At 33.2% G+C, this 16,396-nt stretch overlaps 2 protein-coding genes and 1 long non-coding RNA gene across 8 annotated transcripts; 1 reads left to right on the forward strand and 2 right to left on the reverse strand.

Moving 5' to 3' along the window:
- Positions 1–385: 385 nt before the first annotated feature.
- On the reverse strand, positions 386–4,142 carry LOC125597823. 3 transcript variants are annotated; one of them, XR_007331981.1, is made up of 3 exons: positions 3,312–4,142; positions 732–3,149; positions 386–643 (listed from the first exon to the last, which is right to left on the reverse strand). It is a non-coding gene; the product is annotated as an uncharacterized LOC125597823 (long non-coding RNA). The 3 variants fall into 3 exon arrangements; XR_007331979.1 differs by having other exon boundaries at positions 386–2,802; positions 2,900–3,149; positions 3,312–4,140; XR_007331980.1 differs by lacking the exon at positions 386–643 and having other exon boundaries at positions 2,562–3,149; positions 3,312–3,560; positions 3,625–4,140.
- A 5,743-nt stretch (positions 4,143–9,885) lies between these two features.
- On the reverse strand, positions 9,886–13,686 carry LOC125597832 (serine/threonine-protein kinase AGC1-7-like). Of its 4 annotated transcripts, XM_048772354.1 has the most exons (4): positions 12,548–13,682; positions 12,288–12,368; positions 11,128–12,206; positions 9,886–10,828 (listed from the first exon to the last, which is right to left on the reverse strand). In XM_048772354.1, the coding sequence occupies exons 2-4, from the start codon at positions 12,324–12,326 to the stop codon at positions 10,012–10,014; spliced, it is 1,935 nt and encodes a 644-aa protein (XP_048628311.1). In that variant the 5' UTR covers positions 12,327–12,368; positions 12,548–13,682; the 3' UTR covers positions 9,886–10,011. The 4 variants fall into 4 exon arrangements, with proteins under 4 accessions (XP_048628311.1, XP_048628309.1, XP_048628312.1 ...); XM_048772352.1 differs by having other exon boundaries at positions 11,128–12,368; positions 12,548–13,686; XM_048772355.1 differs by having other exon boundaries at positions 12,288–13,683.
- A 381-nt stretch (positions 13,687–14,067) lies between these two features.
- On the forward strand, positions 14,068–15,138 carry LOC125597833 (peroxynitrite isomerase Rv2717c-like). Its single transcript, XM_048772356.1, has 4 exons — positions 14,068–14,361; positions 14,473–14,613; positions 14,684–14,752; positions 14,841–15,138. Exons 1-4 carry the CDS (start codon positions 14,215–14,217, stop codon positions 14,958–14,960), a joined length of 477 nt encoding a protein of 158 aa, XP_048628313.1. The 5' UTR covers positions 14,068–14,214; the 3' UTR covers positions 14,961–15,138.
- The last annotated feature ends 1,258 nt before the right edge of the window (positions 15,139–16,396 follow it).

The following is a 16,396-nucleotide window of genomic DNA, read 5'->3' on the forward strand; positions in this document are numbered from 1 at the left end:
ATAAGGAAATTAAAAGTAGGAAAAAATAAAGAAAAGACATGTGCCCTTTAGAGCACCCGCAATGGTGTTACTCTAAGGGGAGTCCTTAGAAAAAGTGTTATTTTGATTTTTTTAAGTATTATTATTTTATTTTTCTTTTTTAAATAAAAAAATAAATATCAACTAATTGCGGGTCGCCACATGTCGTCGGGACCCGCAAATAGTGCAAGGATTCACTAAGAAAGAGTCCTTATTTAGGAATTTTAAGAATTGAATCCTTAGCTTTTGGTGGGGTCTACCGATTATTTAATTATTTTTTTTTTTTTTCCTAAGGACTTCCCCTTAAGGATTCCCATTGCGGATGCTCTTAGTAAGGCAAAAGATCCGTAAGATATTACACGCATGCTACTGTAAAAGGCCGGTAGAATAGTTGAAAACAATTAGCAACTACTGTGCAGTATTGGGAAAACAAATCGAGCCAGAAAGGAGTAGTAATAAGAACAAACCCATTCACAAATAACCATCTTCCATCTAAATGGGTGTATACTCGGTAGAATATCTGGAACACGCAATAAACACACAAAAGAGACATCATCTATCTTCCCAACAAAATCCATTCATTGGGCCACATTGGGTAGGGTGGAGTGGTTGATGAGTTGAAAATCTGGGAACACACAATCTTAGAAACCACAAGATACGGTAACCACCTCTAGAAAAGTACATCTAGAGAATCAAGACACGAAGTTTCTGACCTTCATAGTTCACGACACCTGAATCCATAAAACACTAGAAGCTCCACATTCATCCTTGACAAGACAACCATGCACAAAGCTTGAAACACGCCTGGATGTACTGATAGAGGAGACTAGACAAACAGGTAGAAACTAACAGACTAGACTACTTAATAATAGACAAATAGAAAAAAGAAGAGCAAACCCTTATGTTATGATCAAGATTTCATCTGAATGTCTGTAGGGTAAATTGATTTGTGAAACCAGATCTGGAAACACAAGAAGACAAATAAAAACTTCCCACAATAACCAACCACTAAATAAAATAACCAGTAGGAAAGAAGGGTGTAACCAAGAACTCCAAACCATCATTCCTTCCACAAATCAATTTCTTTCTCGTTGAGTACATAGTAATATCCTTCATATTACTGAGAAAGAGAGAGCAATTCACGGAAATAAAATAAATATAGCACGAGAAAACAGAGAAACCTAAACCGAGGAAAGAAGATTGATCATGATCCTCAGAGACATCCCATTGCACCTCCATGTTCTCTACCAAAACGAAGAAAAACATGTTTCGCTTAAGGTAGTAAAGACAAACCGGCTAGTGTAAAAAGGAAATCAAAAATAGTAAAAAGTAACAAGACAGAAGCCCTGATAAACTGCCAACGCGCTGGAACAAACCAAAACAGCCATCACGGGCAAAGCAAGCACCCTCCACAAGCTAAAACAACAAAACGAGAGTAGATCACGTGTAACAAAAAAGGCCACGGATGCAATCTAGAAGAAACCAAACCTCGGAAATAGATGAGAGAAAGACCCTGAAGACGTAGCGTAGAGAAACACCGATCAATCAGAACATCTTCCACAAAAAAAGCTAACCGATGGAATCTCGAAACTGAACGCTTGAATAAACAAACAATCCGTGAAAAGTAAACGAACTGGCGTAGGAACGTTGATCTGTCCAAGAGATCGCTTTAAGACTGCCAAAGATCACTGTCCAAAACAAAACGTTTCCATATAAAAAAGGAGGAGCAAAAAATCAGAAGAACCTTCAATGTTGATGTCGTGGAGAAAGTAGACCACTCCCAAGACATGCTAACAAACTCAACAACAAAAACCCCGGAGACAAAAATAGTAATGTATGAAATAAAAAAAACAAGGATAGAAAGAATGCGTAACCATTAACGGTTCCCTGATGTAGCCATCAAAGAGCTGGGAGATAACCATCAAACATGTGGACGCCTGAAACAGCCCTGGATGTACTGATACAGGAGACTATGCACGAACAGGTCGAAACAGAGTCATCCAAAATAAACTGAATTCAAAGAGAAAGGAGAGGCTACCATCTTGAGCAGAAGTGATTTGCATTCAGTCCATAGAATAGATGCACAGACTGTAAAATCAAAAAAGGGCGAAGGAAGCTTGATCGCATCTTTATAGTAACCAAAAAGAGGGAAAAGTCATAGAGAAGACTGTATAGATCAAGAGCCATCCAACGAAGCAAGTAAATCAAAACGGGAAAGAAGGTAGATCAGAGTCACCGCCATTGCTTTTCTCTCTTGGAGCCTCCATGTTCTAAATCAAAACGAGAAAACATGCTTCGGTGAAGACAGGAGAAAAGACCGGCTTCAATGACGAGGAAATTAAAAGTAGGAAAAAAAGAAAAGACATATGCCCTTCTACACGCGTGAAAGAGGATCAACCCTAACAATATCATCATCGACCAAAGCAAGCATCCTCCACAATCTAAAACAACGAGAAGTAGATTGAATGAACAGAAAAGCCACCGATGTAAACTCTTATATAGAAGATAAGTAACTGTGGTTAGGAGGAAGTAGGAACAATTAGTAGTCCTGCCGGGAAACAATTAGTAGTCCTGCTTTCTGCTTTCCTCAAAAACATTTCAAAATCTATACAAGCTGAATAATTGATAGAACTGACAATCTTTAAGACTACTTTAATAGACAGAGTGAAGTAATCCATCTTGGAAACAGCAAAAGAAGGACAAACCCAACTGTTATGATCCATCTTTCATCTGAATGTGTGTAGACCGCAGAAGAACAACGTGAATTGATTAGTTAAAGCAGATCTGTAAAAAAAGACAGAGGACACATCATACCTCCCCACAGTAGCAACAAAAGTAATCCATAGGCTAAAAAGATTTAACCAAGAACTAGGAATCATACGCAAACCATCATATTCCCTTCCACAAAACGAATTGTTTCTCGTAGACGCTCCAAACCAAGTCATCCTTATTGTTTAAGATAGAAACTAAAGTCAAGTAACATAGAAACACTGAATACAAGGGTAACAAGAATCTGCCAGAAAGGTAACAAATCATCCTTTTAGCAAAGAGAAATTAGAGAAACCTAAAACCGGGAAGAAGATTCATCAGGAGCCATCCAGATTGCCTTTCTCTCTTGGAGCCTTGATGTTCTATACCAAAACCAAAAACATGTTTCGCTTAAGAAAGGGAAAAAAAAAGGACCCAGCTTGTGTAGTAAGGAATTTAAGAAATAGGAAAAAGACAGAAGCCCTGGAGAAAGCGCGTGAAGTAGATCACATGAAACAAAAAAAAGGCTGATCTAGAAAACAAACCTATAAAAACGTGAAAACTTAGAAGCGGCAACGATGATCGAATCACATCTGTTACCATCAGTCTTTCATCTGAATACGTGTACACTGATCTGGAAAACACGGACACATCATACCTCTCCACAATAACCAATACTCAACAAAAGATATAATCCGTAGGTGGAAAGGGTATAACCAAGAACTCGAGATCATACGCAAAACATTGTTCCCTTCCACGGTCTAAGATAGAAGATCATCCTCCTCGACACACACCTATAACGAAGGAGAGAGTAATTCTCATGGGGGAAACAAGTAAAGCATGAGAAAACAGAGAAACCTATTCAGAGCTGTCCCGATTGCTTCTCTCTTAGAGCCTCCATGTTCTATATCAACACGAAATAACATGGTTTTGCTTTAACACAGGACCGCCTTCTGTTGTAAGAAGATTTTTTTGAAAAAAAAGAAAAGGAAAAGGAGAGAAGCCTTGCTAAACCGCCAAAAGAGAAAACCCTTGAAGAGCGATCAAGCCTAAACGCCATCATCGATCATCAAAGAAAGCATCCTCCACAATCTAAAACAACAAGACGACAAGCAGATCACATGGAACAAAAAGGTCCACCGATGAAATCTAGAAACCAAACCTATCCAAACTAGGTAAAAACCCTAGCGATGATCGGTCCAAGAAATCGCGTTGAAACATCCTCCTGCGAGACGACGTAGATAACACAAAACAAGAGGACGAAACACGTAAGGCAGAAAACAAAAGACAAGAGACGCGTTCAGAAGAATATCACCCGCGATTACGCGTCGAGAGGAGAGGCTACCGTGGGAGATAAGAATTCTCAAAGAGGAAATCTTTATTTATAGATGAGAGGCACAAAAGCAATCGACGGTGGATATATTAATCAAGTTGATTCCAACGGTTAAGATTAAGAGTCTAAAGTCGGTAGCCTAACATCTTTGACCTGGATCCAGTTGTCCTTCGATGACTTTACTACTAAATCTCAACCGTTAGATTCATCTTCCTTTTATTTCCATTTTTCTTTATTTCTCTAACAAAGTATATTTCATGTCCGGCCCAGCTATATATATTCAACAGTGTTTAAGCCTTGGCGCCATAAGAAAAAACAATATCTAAATTATCATGGTTAACACAAATTTAAATATTTTAAATTTAATAAAGAGTTTGTGATTTTATTTATTTATTTTAGTAATTAAATAACAGTTTTTTTCATGCAAAAAATACAAAATTATTTGTTAGTGACAAAAAAAAAAGAAACAATTTAGTTGTTTATATGTTTTTGATTTGATATATACACAAAATTAAAGATGGTGGATAGGTGGAATTAAATACATGTTTTTAAGGGATAATTTGCTGAAACCCAATAAAAGATAATGATACTAGGAAAATACTAAAAACAGTGAAAAAAAATTAGATGTTATTATGGTGTGAGAACATACAAAATTACCTCCAAAGCCCTGGCAAAGGTTTCTTCTGGTTTAAAATTGTAGGTTTGTAGCTAGCATGAAGATCTCTCAAAGATTCTGTGAAGATTTTGTCAGAGCAAATTCAGCCATTTTATTATATAAAGTTTGGTTCTTCAAAATTGCTAACTAACATGATCACGACACATGACAATTATATATTTAAGATTTTGACATGTGTTAATCTATTTCATAATTAAAAATATATATTAATCTATCTCATAATTAAAAATATATATACTAAGATATTAACAATAACAAATTTTATTAAAAAGAACTATAAATATTACTTAATAGTAATTTTCTTTTTTCAGAATCCTAATCAAAATATAATTGCAAAAGATTATTTGATACTAATTTTCCTTCTAATATTGTGACATGTGTTTAAATATATATTGATTAAAGATATATATAATAAGATAGTAAAAATTAATTTTGAAAATGGCAACCTTTAAAAACAGTTGATATTAACTGGAAATAATTATTTGATAAAATTTTTATTTTTCTAAATCCTATTCAAAATATAATTATAAAAGATTATGTAATATTAATTTCTTTTTCTAAAATCCTAAAAAAAACTGTAAAAGAATATTTGATAACTATTTTCCTTTTTATAAATAAAAATTCTAAACAAAAGAAATTTGTATCATATTTTTAAGTCCTAACCAAAAGAGAATCGTACAAATTTATTTGATAATATTTTTAAGAGAGTATTTAATGATGAACATGATAATAAAAAGTATTTAATTAACAAAAGAAGTGTAAAATTAGTATTGATACGAATTGTTAAAATAGTAATTTTAAAAATATTTATTAATAACTAAAAATAATTATTTGATCGCAGTTTTATTTTTTTCCGAAATTTTAAAGAGAAGATAATTGTAATAGGTTATATTACAATAATTTTCCTTTTCTAAAATTTTAAACAAAATTGTAAATAGAATGTTTTCCTTTTTAAAAAAATCCTAGCAAAATAAAATTTTAAAGACATATTTAATAAAACTTTAAATTAGTACATAAGAACATGTATAATGTTGTCATTAACTCGATTGGTGTATTTGACTTTCATTTCTTTTTAATTTTCATTCAATTTCTTTTTCTGGGTTGTGTTCAATTTAAATGTTTCGGTATAGTATTTTCTCTAATCCGAAGTACAAAGTTTATAACAATTCATCTATACACCATGATTATAAAATACAAATATTAAATTGAACTTATGTGTAAAAAGTGGCATGTCCAATATGGTAAAACCAAACCAAACCAAACCAAAATAGACAATATAGTGTGGTTTTGATATATATCATATAAATCGAATGGATATGATTTTATAAAAACCGTAGGATTTGGATATGGTTTGGTTTATAACCGATTAAACCGAATAAACCGAACAAAACCGATCAAAAGTAGAAACATATAAATATGTACATATTTTATAACGTCACATGAAAATCGATTTGTTATATAAGTTATTCTTTTGTTAATAATTATTACCATATTTTTTATAGTAATAAAGAATCCTAATTTGAAAAACACTTAAAATATAATTAAATAAAAATTCATCGCAACTGAGGCTTCTTATTTTCTTAGTCTTTTCTTTTAGAGTAATTGGCGTAGATGCACCCAGAAACCCATGTAATTTGCCATATAACCTTGTTTCTTTTTAATTTTTTTAGTGACTATAATACTCTTATCTCTATCTCTCTCTCTTCTCTCTTTTATGTGTTCTAATCTCTTTATCTCTCGTACAAATTCTTCAAATCATCTTCTAATTCAACACAAATCTTTATTTTTATATTCTGATTCTTTTGACACCCATAATGCTAATCTTATTATCTCACCCCAATTCCAATATTTCCAATTTCGAATCACAATCAACTTTTAGATAATATATACGTTAGTAGTTATTTTATTACTTACCTGTTATTATTTAGATTTTAATGGATTCTTAATCGATACATGAAGTGTTAGCTGTTACAAATAGATTTGGAGCTATTTAATAGATAATTAATTAATTATTAATAGTTTCATTAACTGATATATGATTTGTTAGTCGATACATTTGTTTGATACATAGATTGTTAGATGATACTGAAATTATTAGCGGATATGTTAGTTGGTATGTAGATTGTTACCTGCTATGTAAATATTTAGCTGATAGATCTAGAGTTACTTGTTTTCGACAAAGCATAAGGGTATTTTCGTCCGCACAGTGTCAAAAAGTTACTACTTTTTGGGTTATCCATAATTATGGGCATTCAGCAAATTTGGACTTTAATTGGGGATATTCCACACATTGTCTCTTTCTTTTAATCATTTTGCTTTCTTTTAGCATTGATTAAATTGAAGCAAAAGTTATAAATTTGATGGATAATAACTAGAAAAAATTCTTCACAACTTTTTTCTTATTTATAAACGAACAGAGTTTCACTCGAAGAAGCATGACTTTGATGAACACTAAATATGGAAGAGTGGAAAAACTTTTCTTTCATACTTCTCTTTTGTTTTTTATTTTTATTTTCAAAATTCCGAGCTTTGATTTTAATTCTAGATTTGATTATTTCATCTAAAGTTATACGCATTTTTTTTTTGTTCTTTTATTTGAAAATATAATATTTTTTTAATAAATTACTGGATGGCAATATGACTCTAAAATTTATATAATATGATCCCAAAATAAATAATTATGTTTTGGTATAAAACCGAATAAACCGAAAACCCACGGTATATAAACCGAACCGAAGTAAATATGGATTTAGAATGGTTGTTATATTTTACTAACCTAAATACCGAAAAACCGTAAAAACCAAACCGAAAACCGAACCGATATCCGGATTGAACACCCCACTGAAAACGGGTTTAAATTATAAAATAAATCTCAAACAATATATGCAAAAAAACAATAATAAAACTGTAATAATATGATTTATTATTTTGTGATTTTTATTAAATTAAAACATAAAAAAAACGTTGCAACGCAACGGGCTCATATCTTGTTCGATATATAAACTTAAGAAAAAATTATATTTCTTTCTCTCTCATTATCGTTGGCTTCTATCTCTACTTTCTTCTTCTGTTTCTTTTTTACTTTGCCAATGAACTAAACAAAATCAGGGGAGATATGAGTTCCAAACAAACTCATGAGCTCATAAGTTTTTGTACTTTTTTCTCTGTTTCCTTTCTTTACATAATCACTTAATCATACCCAACCACTCATCACCACAATCCCAAACAACTGATGTAACCGCTTTTTACAAGCCCACAAGCTCATAGTCGCCACCACTGCATCAGTACCAACAAAACTCATCCGACTGCTTGAACATGAACATGGAAATGACCGGGTGAAAAAGAGAAGAGGTAGATCGAGGAAATATAAACAGAGATCATGTAAAAAAAACAGCGGCTAATACCAAAATGTTGACAGCTAGCTTTATATTTATACTGCTAACACATTATTTACTTGTTATTGGAAAAATAGACGGCTAATTTCATATTTACATTGCTAACACATATTTACTTGTTATTCTGATTAACTCTATGAAATATAAAAATTGCATATCAATATAAAATTACATACACGACTTAATATATTACATGATGGTTACATGTTAGTTATATGAAATTTAACTTCCAATTAGAAATATCATCTGTAGATAACGTAAATAATTATGTATAAATTAATAATCGGCTAAAAAATACATGTCCTTTTCAATATATTATTATCTTCAACAAAATTAGTTAAACATAATCCGGTTAAAACTTTCAAAGATCAGTTAAACATAATGTTAACTATCAAAGAGAAATGTTAGATGTGTAAGAATATTATTAGTTAGACAACAACCAGTTACAATTTATATTAGTCGGACAATGGTAACTAATTACATTTTGTCGTGTCGTGTCGTGCATGTAAATAATTACATTTTTATACATAATCGGCTAAAAAATACAGGTCCTTTTAAGAATATATTATCTTCAACAAAACTAAAATATATATTTTAAAAGTATTATTATCAGTTAAAACTTTCAAAGCTCAGCTAAAAGTAATGTTAGCTATCAATAAAAAATATTAGATATGTAAAATATAATATTAGCTGGACAACAATTTTGTTAAGCCAATTACAAAATATATTAGTTGGACAATAGTTTTAACAATCTGCTTGTGCATGTGGTTTTCATTGTTTATCCAACTAAGCAAAATATTGTATTTTTAGTTGCGGATGATGTCCGTTTTTGTAGACGGTTACGAAAATATTTAGCATGGATTCAAATAGTTTTTGGACTGAGATATTTTTGTAATTGTCGAGTAACTTGTAAATATTTTTTTCTAATCTTTTGGTTCCACTTTATCATTTGGAGTTTTAACTTCGTCGGCGTCGGTGGTGCTGAGGATCTGCCTGACTGCGAAAGGTTTGTTGTACGGCATCACTCTAACACCGATAGGCTCATCAACGAGAGAGAAGAAACTCTCCAGGATCAGACAAGGTGGGCTTTCTGAGTTGTTATTCTCCATCTACAGCATTGTTCTTTAGGTAGACGATTCGATCTTGGAACTGGTCTATGTTCTAAACAAATAAGAACAAAGCGATTTAAGGGAGAGAGAGTTTGGTACCCTCACTCTGATTCGTTCTTCTTCACGAACGGCGAAAATTCTCTCCGGAATGAGAAGTTGTGGAGCTCAGTGTTCATCGTCTTCCATTTGGTCTCAAGTTAGAAAATCTTAGGTTTGTCATAGATTGGAGGTGTTTTTGAGAGGAAAGAGGATGGGGGAAGAGAGATGTTGAGAGATCTTCAGTGAAGATACGATGGGATGGAAGAAAGAAAAAAATTGCAATATAGAATCATAAACATGGCAAGGATTGTAATTTTGGACCGACAATTCCTGTAAAAAAAATCTTTTGATATCTTTTAAATAGCTTTTGTCTAGGCATCCCGGACATAGGGATATCAGTGTCCTCCAAAATTGTCAATAGTGTCGAAAAGGTGGTCTCTTGGCAGTATGCAAAATAGCGTAAAAATGGTTGGTAGACATCCTAATTTCTCTTTTTTTAATAGAAAATTTCCCTCAATTACTATAATGAATGCATTTGATTTGATATATATACAAAATTACAAATAGTTGGAATTAAATTCTTGTTTTTTATACACTTGATATTGAACTCTAAATAAATAAAGACAACAAAAAGAGTAATAATTAAATTAAATGTTTGAAAGGAGGTGTATAATGTATAGTCATTATAAATTGCTAAAAGTATTCAAAATCATTGTAGTCAGGATCATTGCGATTAGTGTTACTCTTCTTCCCGCCATCTCCCTTACTTGCGAACGCCGTGAAATCCACCGGTTCCGGTATGTGCGGCGGCGTTGCGCTCCGTATCAACGCCCAATTCACGCCTTCGAAGAACGGATGCTGCTTGATCTCCGTCGCGCCTCGTTTATAAGCGATCCGTTTCTGCGGCTCCTTAACCAACAGTCCCTTGATGAGATCCCTCGCCGCTGAGCTCACGTGAGGGAGATCCGGGAATCTCAGCGCTTGTTTGATCACGTTGTGGAGCGTCGCGCGATTCTCTTGTCCTTTAAAAGGTGTCGATCCGTAGAGAAGCTCGTAGATGAAGATCCCTAAGGTCCACCAGTCTACGGCGCTTCCATGTCCTTCTCCGCGGATGATCTCCGGTGCTAAGTACTCGTGTGTCCCCACGAATGACATTGATTTCACGTTTGTTGGCTCTGCCATGAGCTCTGGCATTGATCCGTTTACGAATAGCCCGAAGTCTGATTTGGCCTTACGGTTCTTTCTCGTGGATTGCAAGATACGTGGGAAGAATGTGGACGCTTGGGCTGTGGATTCCTCTTCGATGAATCCGACGGGACGACCGCTTCCACCGCCGGAGGAGGAGTTGACGAGAGTTGGATTGACAGAACATCGGAGGGAGAGATCGAAGTCTGAGAGCATGATGTGCCCGTCGTCTCTGACCAGAACATTCTCTGGCTTCAAATCACGGTATACGATTCCGAGCATGTGTAAATACTCTAATGCCAATAGCACTTCAGAAGCAAACAATCTGTGAACCAAACAATGAAATTCTGTAAGTCCTATGTCTTCCAACTAGAGCTGGGCAAAATATTCCGATCTGAAAAATCAAACCGAATCTAGTCTGAAAAAATAGTACCAAACTCGAACGAAACTGATTAAATACCCAAACCTATACCGAACCCGCAATGAACCTAAATCGAAATTTATAACTACCGAACGGAGCTTAAGTTTTTAGCACCAAAAAACAAAACCTGAACAGAAATAAACCAAATGGATACCCAAACACCCATCCGGCCACCCCACAATCAATTTAATTTATATACTAACCTTGCGGCGTCTTCAGTAAACCATTTGTTGGGTTGCTTCTGTCTCAAGGAATAGAGATTGCCACCCCCGCAGAACTCCATGACCAGGCAATAGACTTTATCAGTCTCGAAATGGGAGTATAATGTGGGCAAGAACGGGTGATCAAGCTGAGATAAAATCTCTCTCTCTGTTTGAGCTCGCAACAGCTTGTTCCTACTAACCAAGGAAGCCTTGTCCATCACTTTCATGGCAAAAAATGTGTTGGTACCTCTGAGCTCAACTAGGTAAACACTCCCAATGTCTCCATAACCGAGCCGTTTCAGGAGGCGGAAATCGCTGATCCCGAGCTGGACTCCTTTAGAGGTCAACATGTTCACAGCGTCCCACCTGATGTCACCACCTGTGTGTGGCTTAGAAGGGTTAGAGGAAGTGCTCTCGATGCTGTTATTTCTTGAACTCATGTTGCTACTGCTGTTACTATTGTTGTTTGGTTTGGTGTTTGAGTTTGATGTATTGACCAGTTGTGACTCGGTCATGTTGGAACCAGGTGATGATGGGATTTTCGGACTGGGCATAGGACGGTGGTGACTGTTGAACCCAGCGGGCTCTGGTTTTGTAAGATTGTCCATCTTCTTGGGATCGAACGATGTCTTATGCATCTCTTTGTGTGGTTGTGGAGATTGATGAACAATGGTTGCTGCATCTCTTTGCGTGGTACTGGATGGAATTTTTGGGCTGGGGACAGGACGGTGGTGATTACTGAACCCAGTCGGCTCTGGTTTTATAAGATTTTCCATCTTCTTGGGGTCGAACAATGGCTTTTGCATTTCTTTGCGTGGTTGTGGAGATTGATGAACAATGGCTTCTGCATCTCTTTGTGTGGTTGTGGAGGATGAGACTTTTTTACTGGGGAGAGGACAGTAGTGACTGTTGGACCCAGTAGGCTCTGTTTGTATAAGATTTTCCATTTTTTTATGATCAAACAATGGCTTCTGCATCTCTCTGCGTGGTTGTGGAGTTGGATGAATGATATTTAACGGTGGATAATCCGTAAGATTAGCTGATTCTTTTGGCCCCAAGGATGAGACATGATGACTTGACTGCACAAGAAAATAGAAAAATAACATTTCAGTTGGAAATACATATATCATTATACTTAGGGCAGCCTCGCATGTACCTACCTCAGAGGAGTCAAGCTTCTTTCCGCGCTTCGACAACATTGCTAGAGATAAGGTAAGACAAGTATTCCAGGTCAGAGAAACCTGTTTCAATGTATATAGATTAAAGCTTTCTCAATTGGAGTTGAGTCCTTAATCATCCATATATGGACGAATATTAAAAGCATCCCTCATGTCTTGTTGAAAAGAAACTAGCTAGAAGATTGGTCTGCACGTCAAGGGAGGTATGTATATGTATTGGCAGGGAGATTGTAACAACTTACCTTCCATGTCTGAAGATTGGGGAAACCATGGAGATGAAGCAAATTTTACAGGAAAAGGTAAACTTCTAATGAATTATTCTAGTTTTTTTTTGTGGGAACATGAGAATTGTTGTCTTGGAACGAAGAGATAAGGTGGATATTATGAAAAAAAAAGAGACATTGATTAATTAAGAAAATAGAGGAAGAGAAATGGATGGAGAGAAAGTATTTTCTGTGTTCCCAGAGAAAGTGGAGAAGTGGAGGGAGGAAAAGGTCCCTTCAATACATTTGAAGGCAAAGGAAAATTGTGTTCTCCCCTTGATTATCTCTTTCCTTTCTGTATTTGTTTTTCTCCAATTATGCCATTTAATTTTCTATCAATTTGTACTTCCAAAGTTTTATCATCTTTTTCTGTATATATATATATATTCATGCTATCATATTCAGAATATATTATTGTTAGTACTGGAGTTAACAATAACATAATTGGATTTCTATCAGGGTTTTGTTTTCTTCATTTCCCCCCCCCCCCCAAATTTATGGTCATGTAATGATTTATTCCCATCAATTTTTTAGCAGTAATCAAATTAGGTTCTGACTTGGATTTCTAAAATTTTGGTTTGAGTTTGAATCGCTAAGGTTAATAATATTTGAAAAAGTTCGGTATACAGAATTTACATCAACCTTATATAGTTTTAGATTGGATATGAATTATTTATGTCATAAATAAAACAAACCTTATTTTTAATATCTTAGATAAAATAAAGTATTTACGTCTTTAAAAAATTTCATTGATGAAATTCATTAGAAATTAAGAAGATTATTAAATATATTTTGATTTTGTAACAATGGTATACATAAAAATAATACCAAACTTTCAAAAGTTATAGATTTAATATAAGTTTTTTGTGTCATAATAAAAAATATTTTTGATATCATAAGCAAAAAAACTGAAAAACTAATGTCAAAATATTTTAATTGATAAATTAAGAGGGAGAAATAAAAAGATGTTTAAGAAAATATTTGACTTTTTTGTATACTAACATTTGAAGTTTTAGGATGTGATATACAGTAAAAATCTATAAATTAATAATATTGAGACTACAGCATTTTATTAATTTATAGAGTTATTTTTTTTTAAAAGTTATTTTAAAGATTTTTGCATATATACTTATATTAATTAAATTTTAGAAAATAAATTATTATTATTTTTTATTATATTATTTTGTGAATATGAAATATGTTTCATAAATTTATTTTTTTAAATATTATTTTACTAAATACTATACGAAATATATTGAACCGTTAAGAAACAAACATATATGAATTATATTGTAAATATAAAATAAACATTACAGTTTTTTGTTTGTGCTAATATAAAAATATATATATAAATTATTAATTTATAATTTTAGTAAAAACATATATGTACATAAAAGTTTCTGAAAACTATTATTTTATCAATTTGTGTAATTTTAAACTGATCGAACTGGAAACTGTATTTATTAATGATCAAACTAGTTTAAGTCCATGTCTAAGCCTATTTTACAATCGGGCCTGCTTTAGCAGATTAGTATCCACCATATAAACTAAACAACAGGTGCTTACGCGAGTGTGATCCACACTCCACTTCGGACTAGAGTCCATAGATCAGAGAGATTCAAGAACAAGAAAAACCGACGAGACCAATGGCGACGGAAACGCCGCCGGTACATACCTTCGTGGCACCGTTATCGTATCTATTGGGAACATGGAGAGGGCAAGGCGAAGGTGAATATCCAACGATACCTTCCTTCCGCTACGGCGAAGAGATCCGTTTCTCACATTCCGGCAAGGTAACCATCATTTCTCTCCTCCTTCCTTTCCTCGATTCGATCGTCTCCTAATTGCGTTGACTTTATGTCTTATTACCTTTCTTCTTAAATCGAACTGTTGTTGTTGTATAGCCGGTGATAGCTTACACGCAGAAGACATGGAAGCTGGAAACAGGAGACCCGATGCACGCAGAGAGCGGTTACTTTCGTCCGAAGCCAGACGGTTCCATTGAAGTCGTTATAGCTCAGAGCTCAGGTCTCGTCGAGGTCCAGGTAAAAGACCTAATTACCCTTACATCTAATAAACAAACTTATATATCTTCTGATTATAATTGATTTTCAGAAAGGAGCTTACAATGTCGATAAGCAAACGATAACACTCAACAGTGAGCTTATTGGAAACGCATCCAAGGTTATAAGACATGATCCTCTCTGCGACAAACAGCTTCATGTTTTGAATTGAGTTTGTTGATTTGCTCTTCTTTGTGTTTGATTTACAGGTGAAGGAGACAAGCAGAGGATTTGAATTGGTTGATGGGAAGCTATCCTACGTGGTTCATATGAGTACAACCACTAATCATCTTCAACCTCATCTCAAAGCCACTCTCGAAAAGCTTTGAATCCCCTGCTATTCTTCTCACAAACGAACTTACGCTTGTTACCAACCATTTTGATTTGATACTCTTTTTTTGTGAGCTTAACGGGCCTTTCTAAATATCAGTTGGTAGGCCCATTAAGCATAAACTGATTCTAATGTATTTCGTTAAGCCCATATGATTATACTTTTCTCTCTGCGCTTTTTTTAGTGCCTCTACCTTTTGATCTCAAGACTTAAGAATGGAAATTACTGTTGTTTAAAAAAAAAAAAGATTGGAGATTACTAAAACACTAGGTAATAACCCGCGCCTTGCGCGGAATGTGATTATTAGTTTCGTTATTTTTAATAAAAACACATTAAATCTGTTTAATCTAGATATTAGTTCAGTTTTAAATTATTTTTTGGTTTATTCTGTTAGAATGTTTGTTTTTTTAGTTTTTACGGTAAAAATAAAAAATTATTATTATTTATTTATTTTTATGTTATAAATTTTAGATAATTGTCATGTTGAACTAATGGTTTCATATTATAGTTTGTAAACGGATAATAGTTCAAGAAAAAAGAAAACAAAATTATTAAGACTAATCATTTTACTACAATTTGGTCGATAGTGAAATAAGCATTAAGAAAAAAAATATTTCAACTTAAAAAAAAAATATAGATAGCTCAGTAGTGGTAAATACTTATAAAGTGCTCACATCAAGGTGCACATGTATGTGTATGTAAAAGTATATAAAAAATAAATGACAAATATATAAAGATATTGTTAATATTAATGACATTTTTGTTCTAAATAATACATGACAGATAAAATTAAAATTAATTAAAAATTAAAAAGGCCTTGACATTAGTGAATTTTTTTCATATAAAAAAAATCAACTGTATCCGTAAATAGAGATGAACATAGATCGAATATCCGAGTATTTGGAGGCATTCATGTCGATTCAATCTTTAGCCACTTGGATAGTCGGTGACTATGATATCCGAAATGATTTAGAATTTTAAAGAATATCCGATTTGATACGTAAATAAAGTTTAAAAAATAATGGAAAAAATTAACAATAACATTTTATTACCAAAATAAAATATTATTTACTTTTTAAATTTTGAATACCTAATATAATAGATTTAATTCATAAAAATATTGTAAAACTTATATAAACTATGATATATATAACATATATATATATATATATATATATATATATAATTCTGTACATATATGTATATATATGCAAATAATAGATCAGATTTGATAATTGCTCCTAAAAATATTGGTATTTGTGATTTGCTTTTTTTAATTGTATTTTAGTAATTTATTTGCTTCGTAGACTTACGGATATCCATATTTTTTTGTTCAATTCAAAACGGATAACGAATTGAATCAAAACTTATAAATATTTTGCCCAACTTTATCGGTGAACAATAAAAATAATATATATATAGTTTAGCTTTTGA

The sequence above is a fragment of the Brassica napus genome, unplaced genomic scaffold, assembly GCF_020379485.1.
Source record: "Brassica napus cultivar Da-Ae unplaced genomic scaffold, Da-Ae ScsIHWf_1545;HRSCAF=2147, whole genome shotgun sequence".
Lineage (NCBI taxonomy): Eukaryota > Viridiplantae > Streptophyta > Magnoliopsida > Brassicales > Brassicaceae > Brassica > Brassica napus.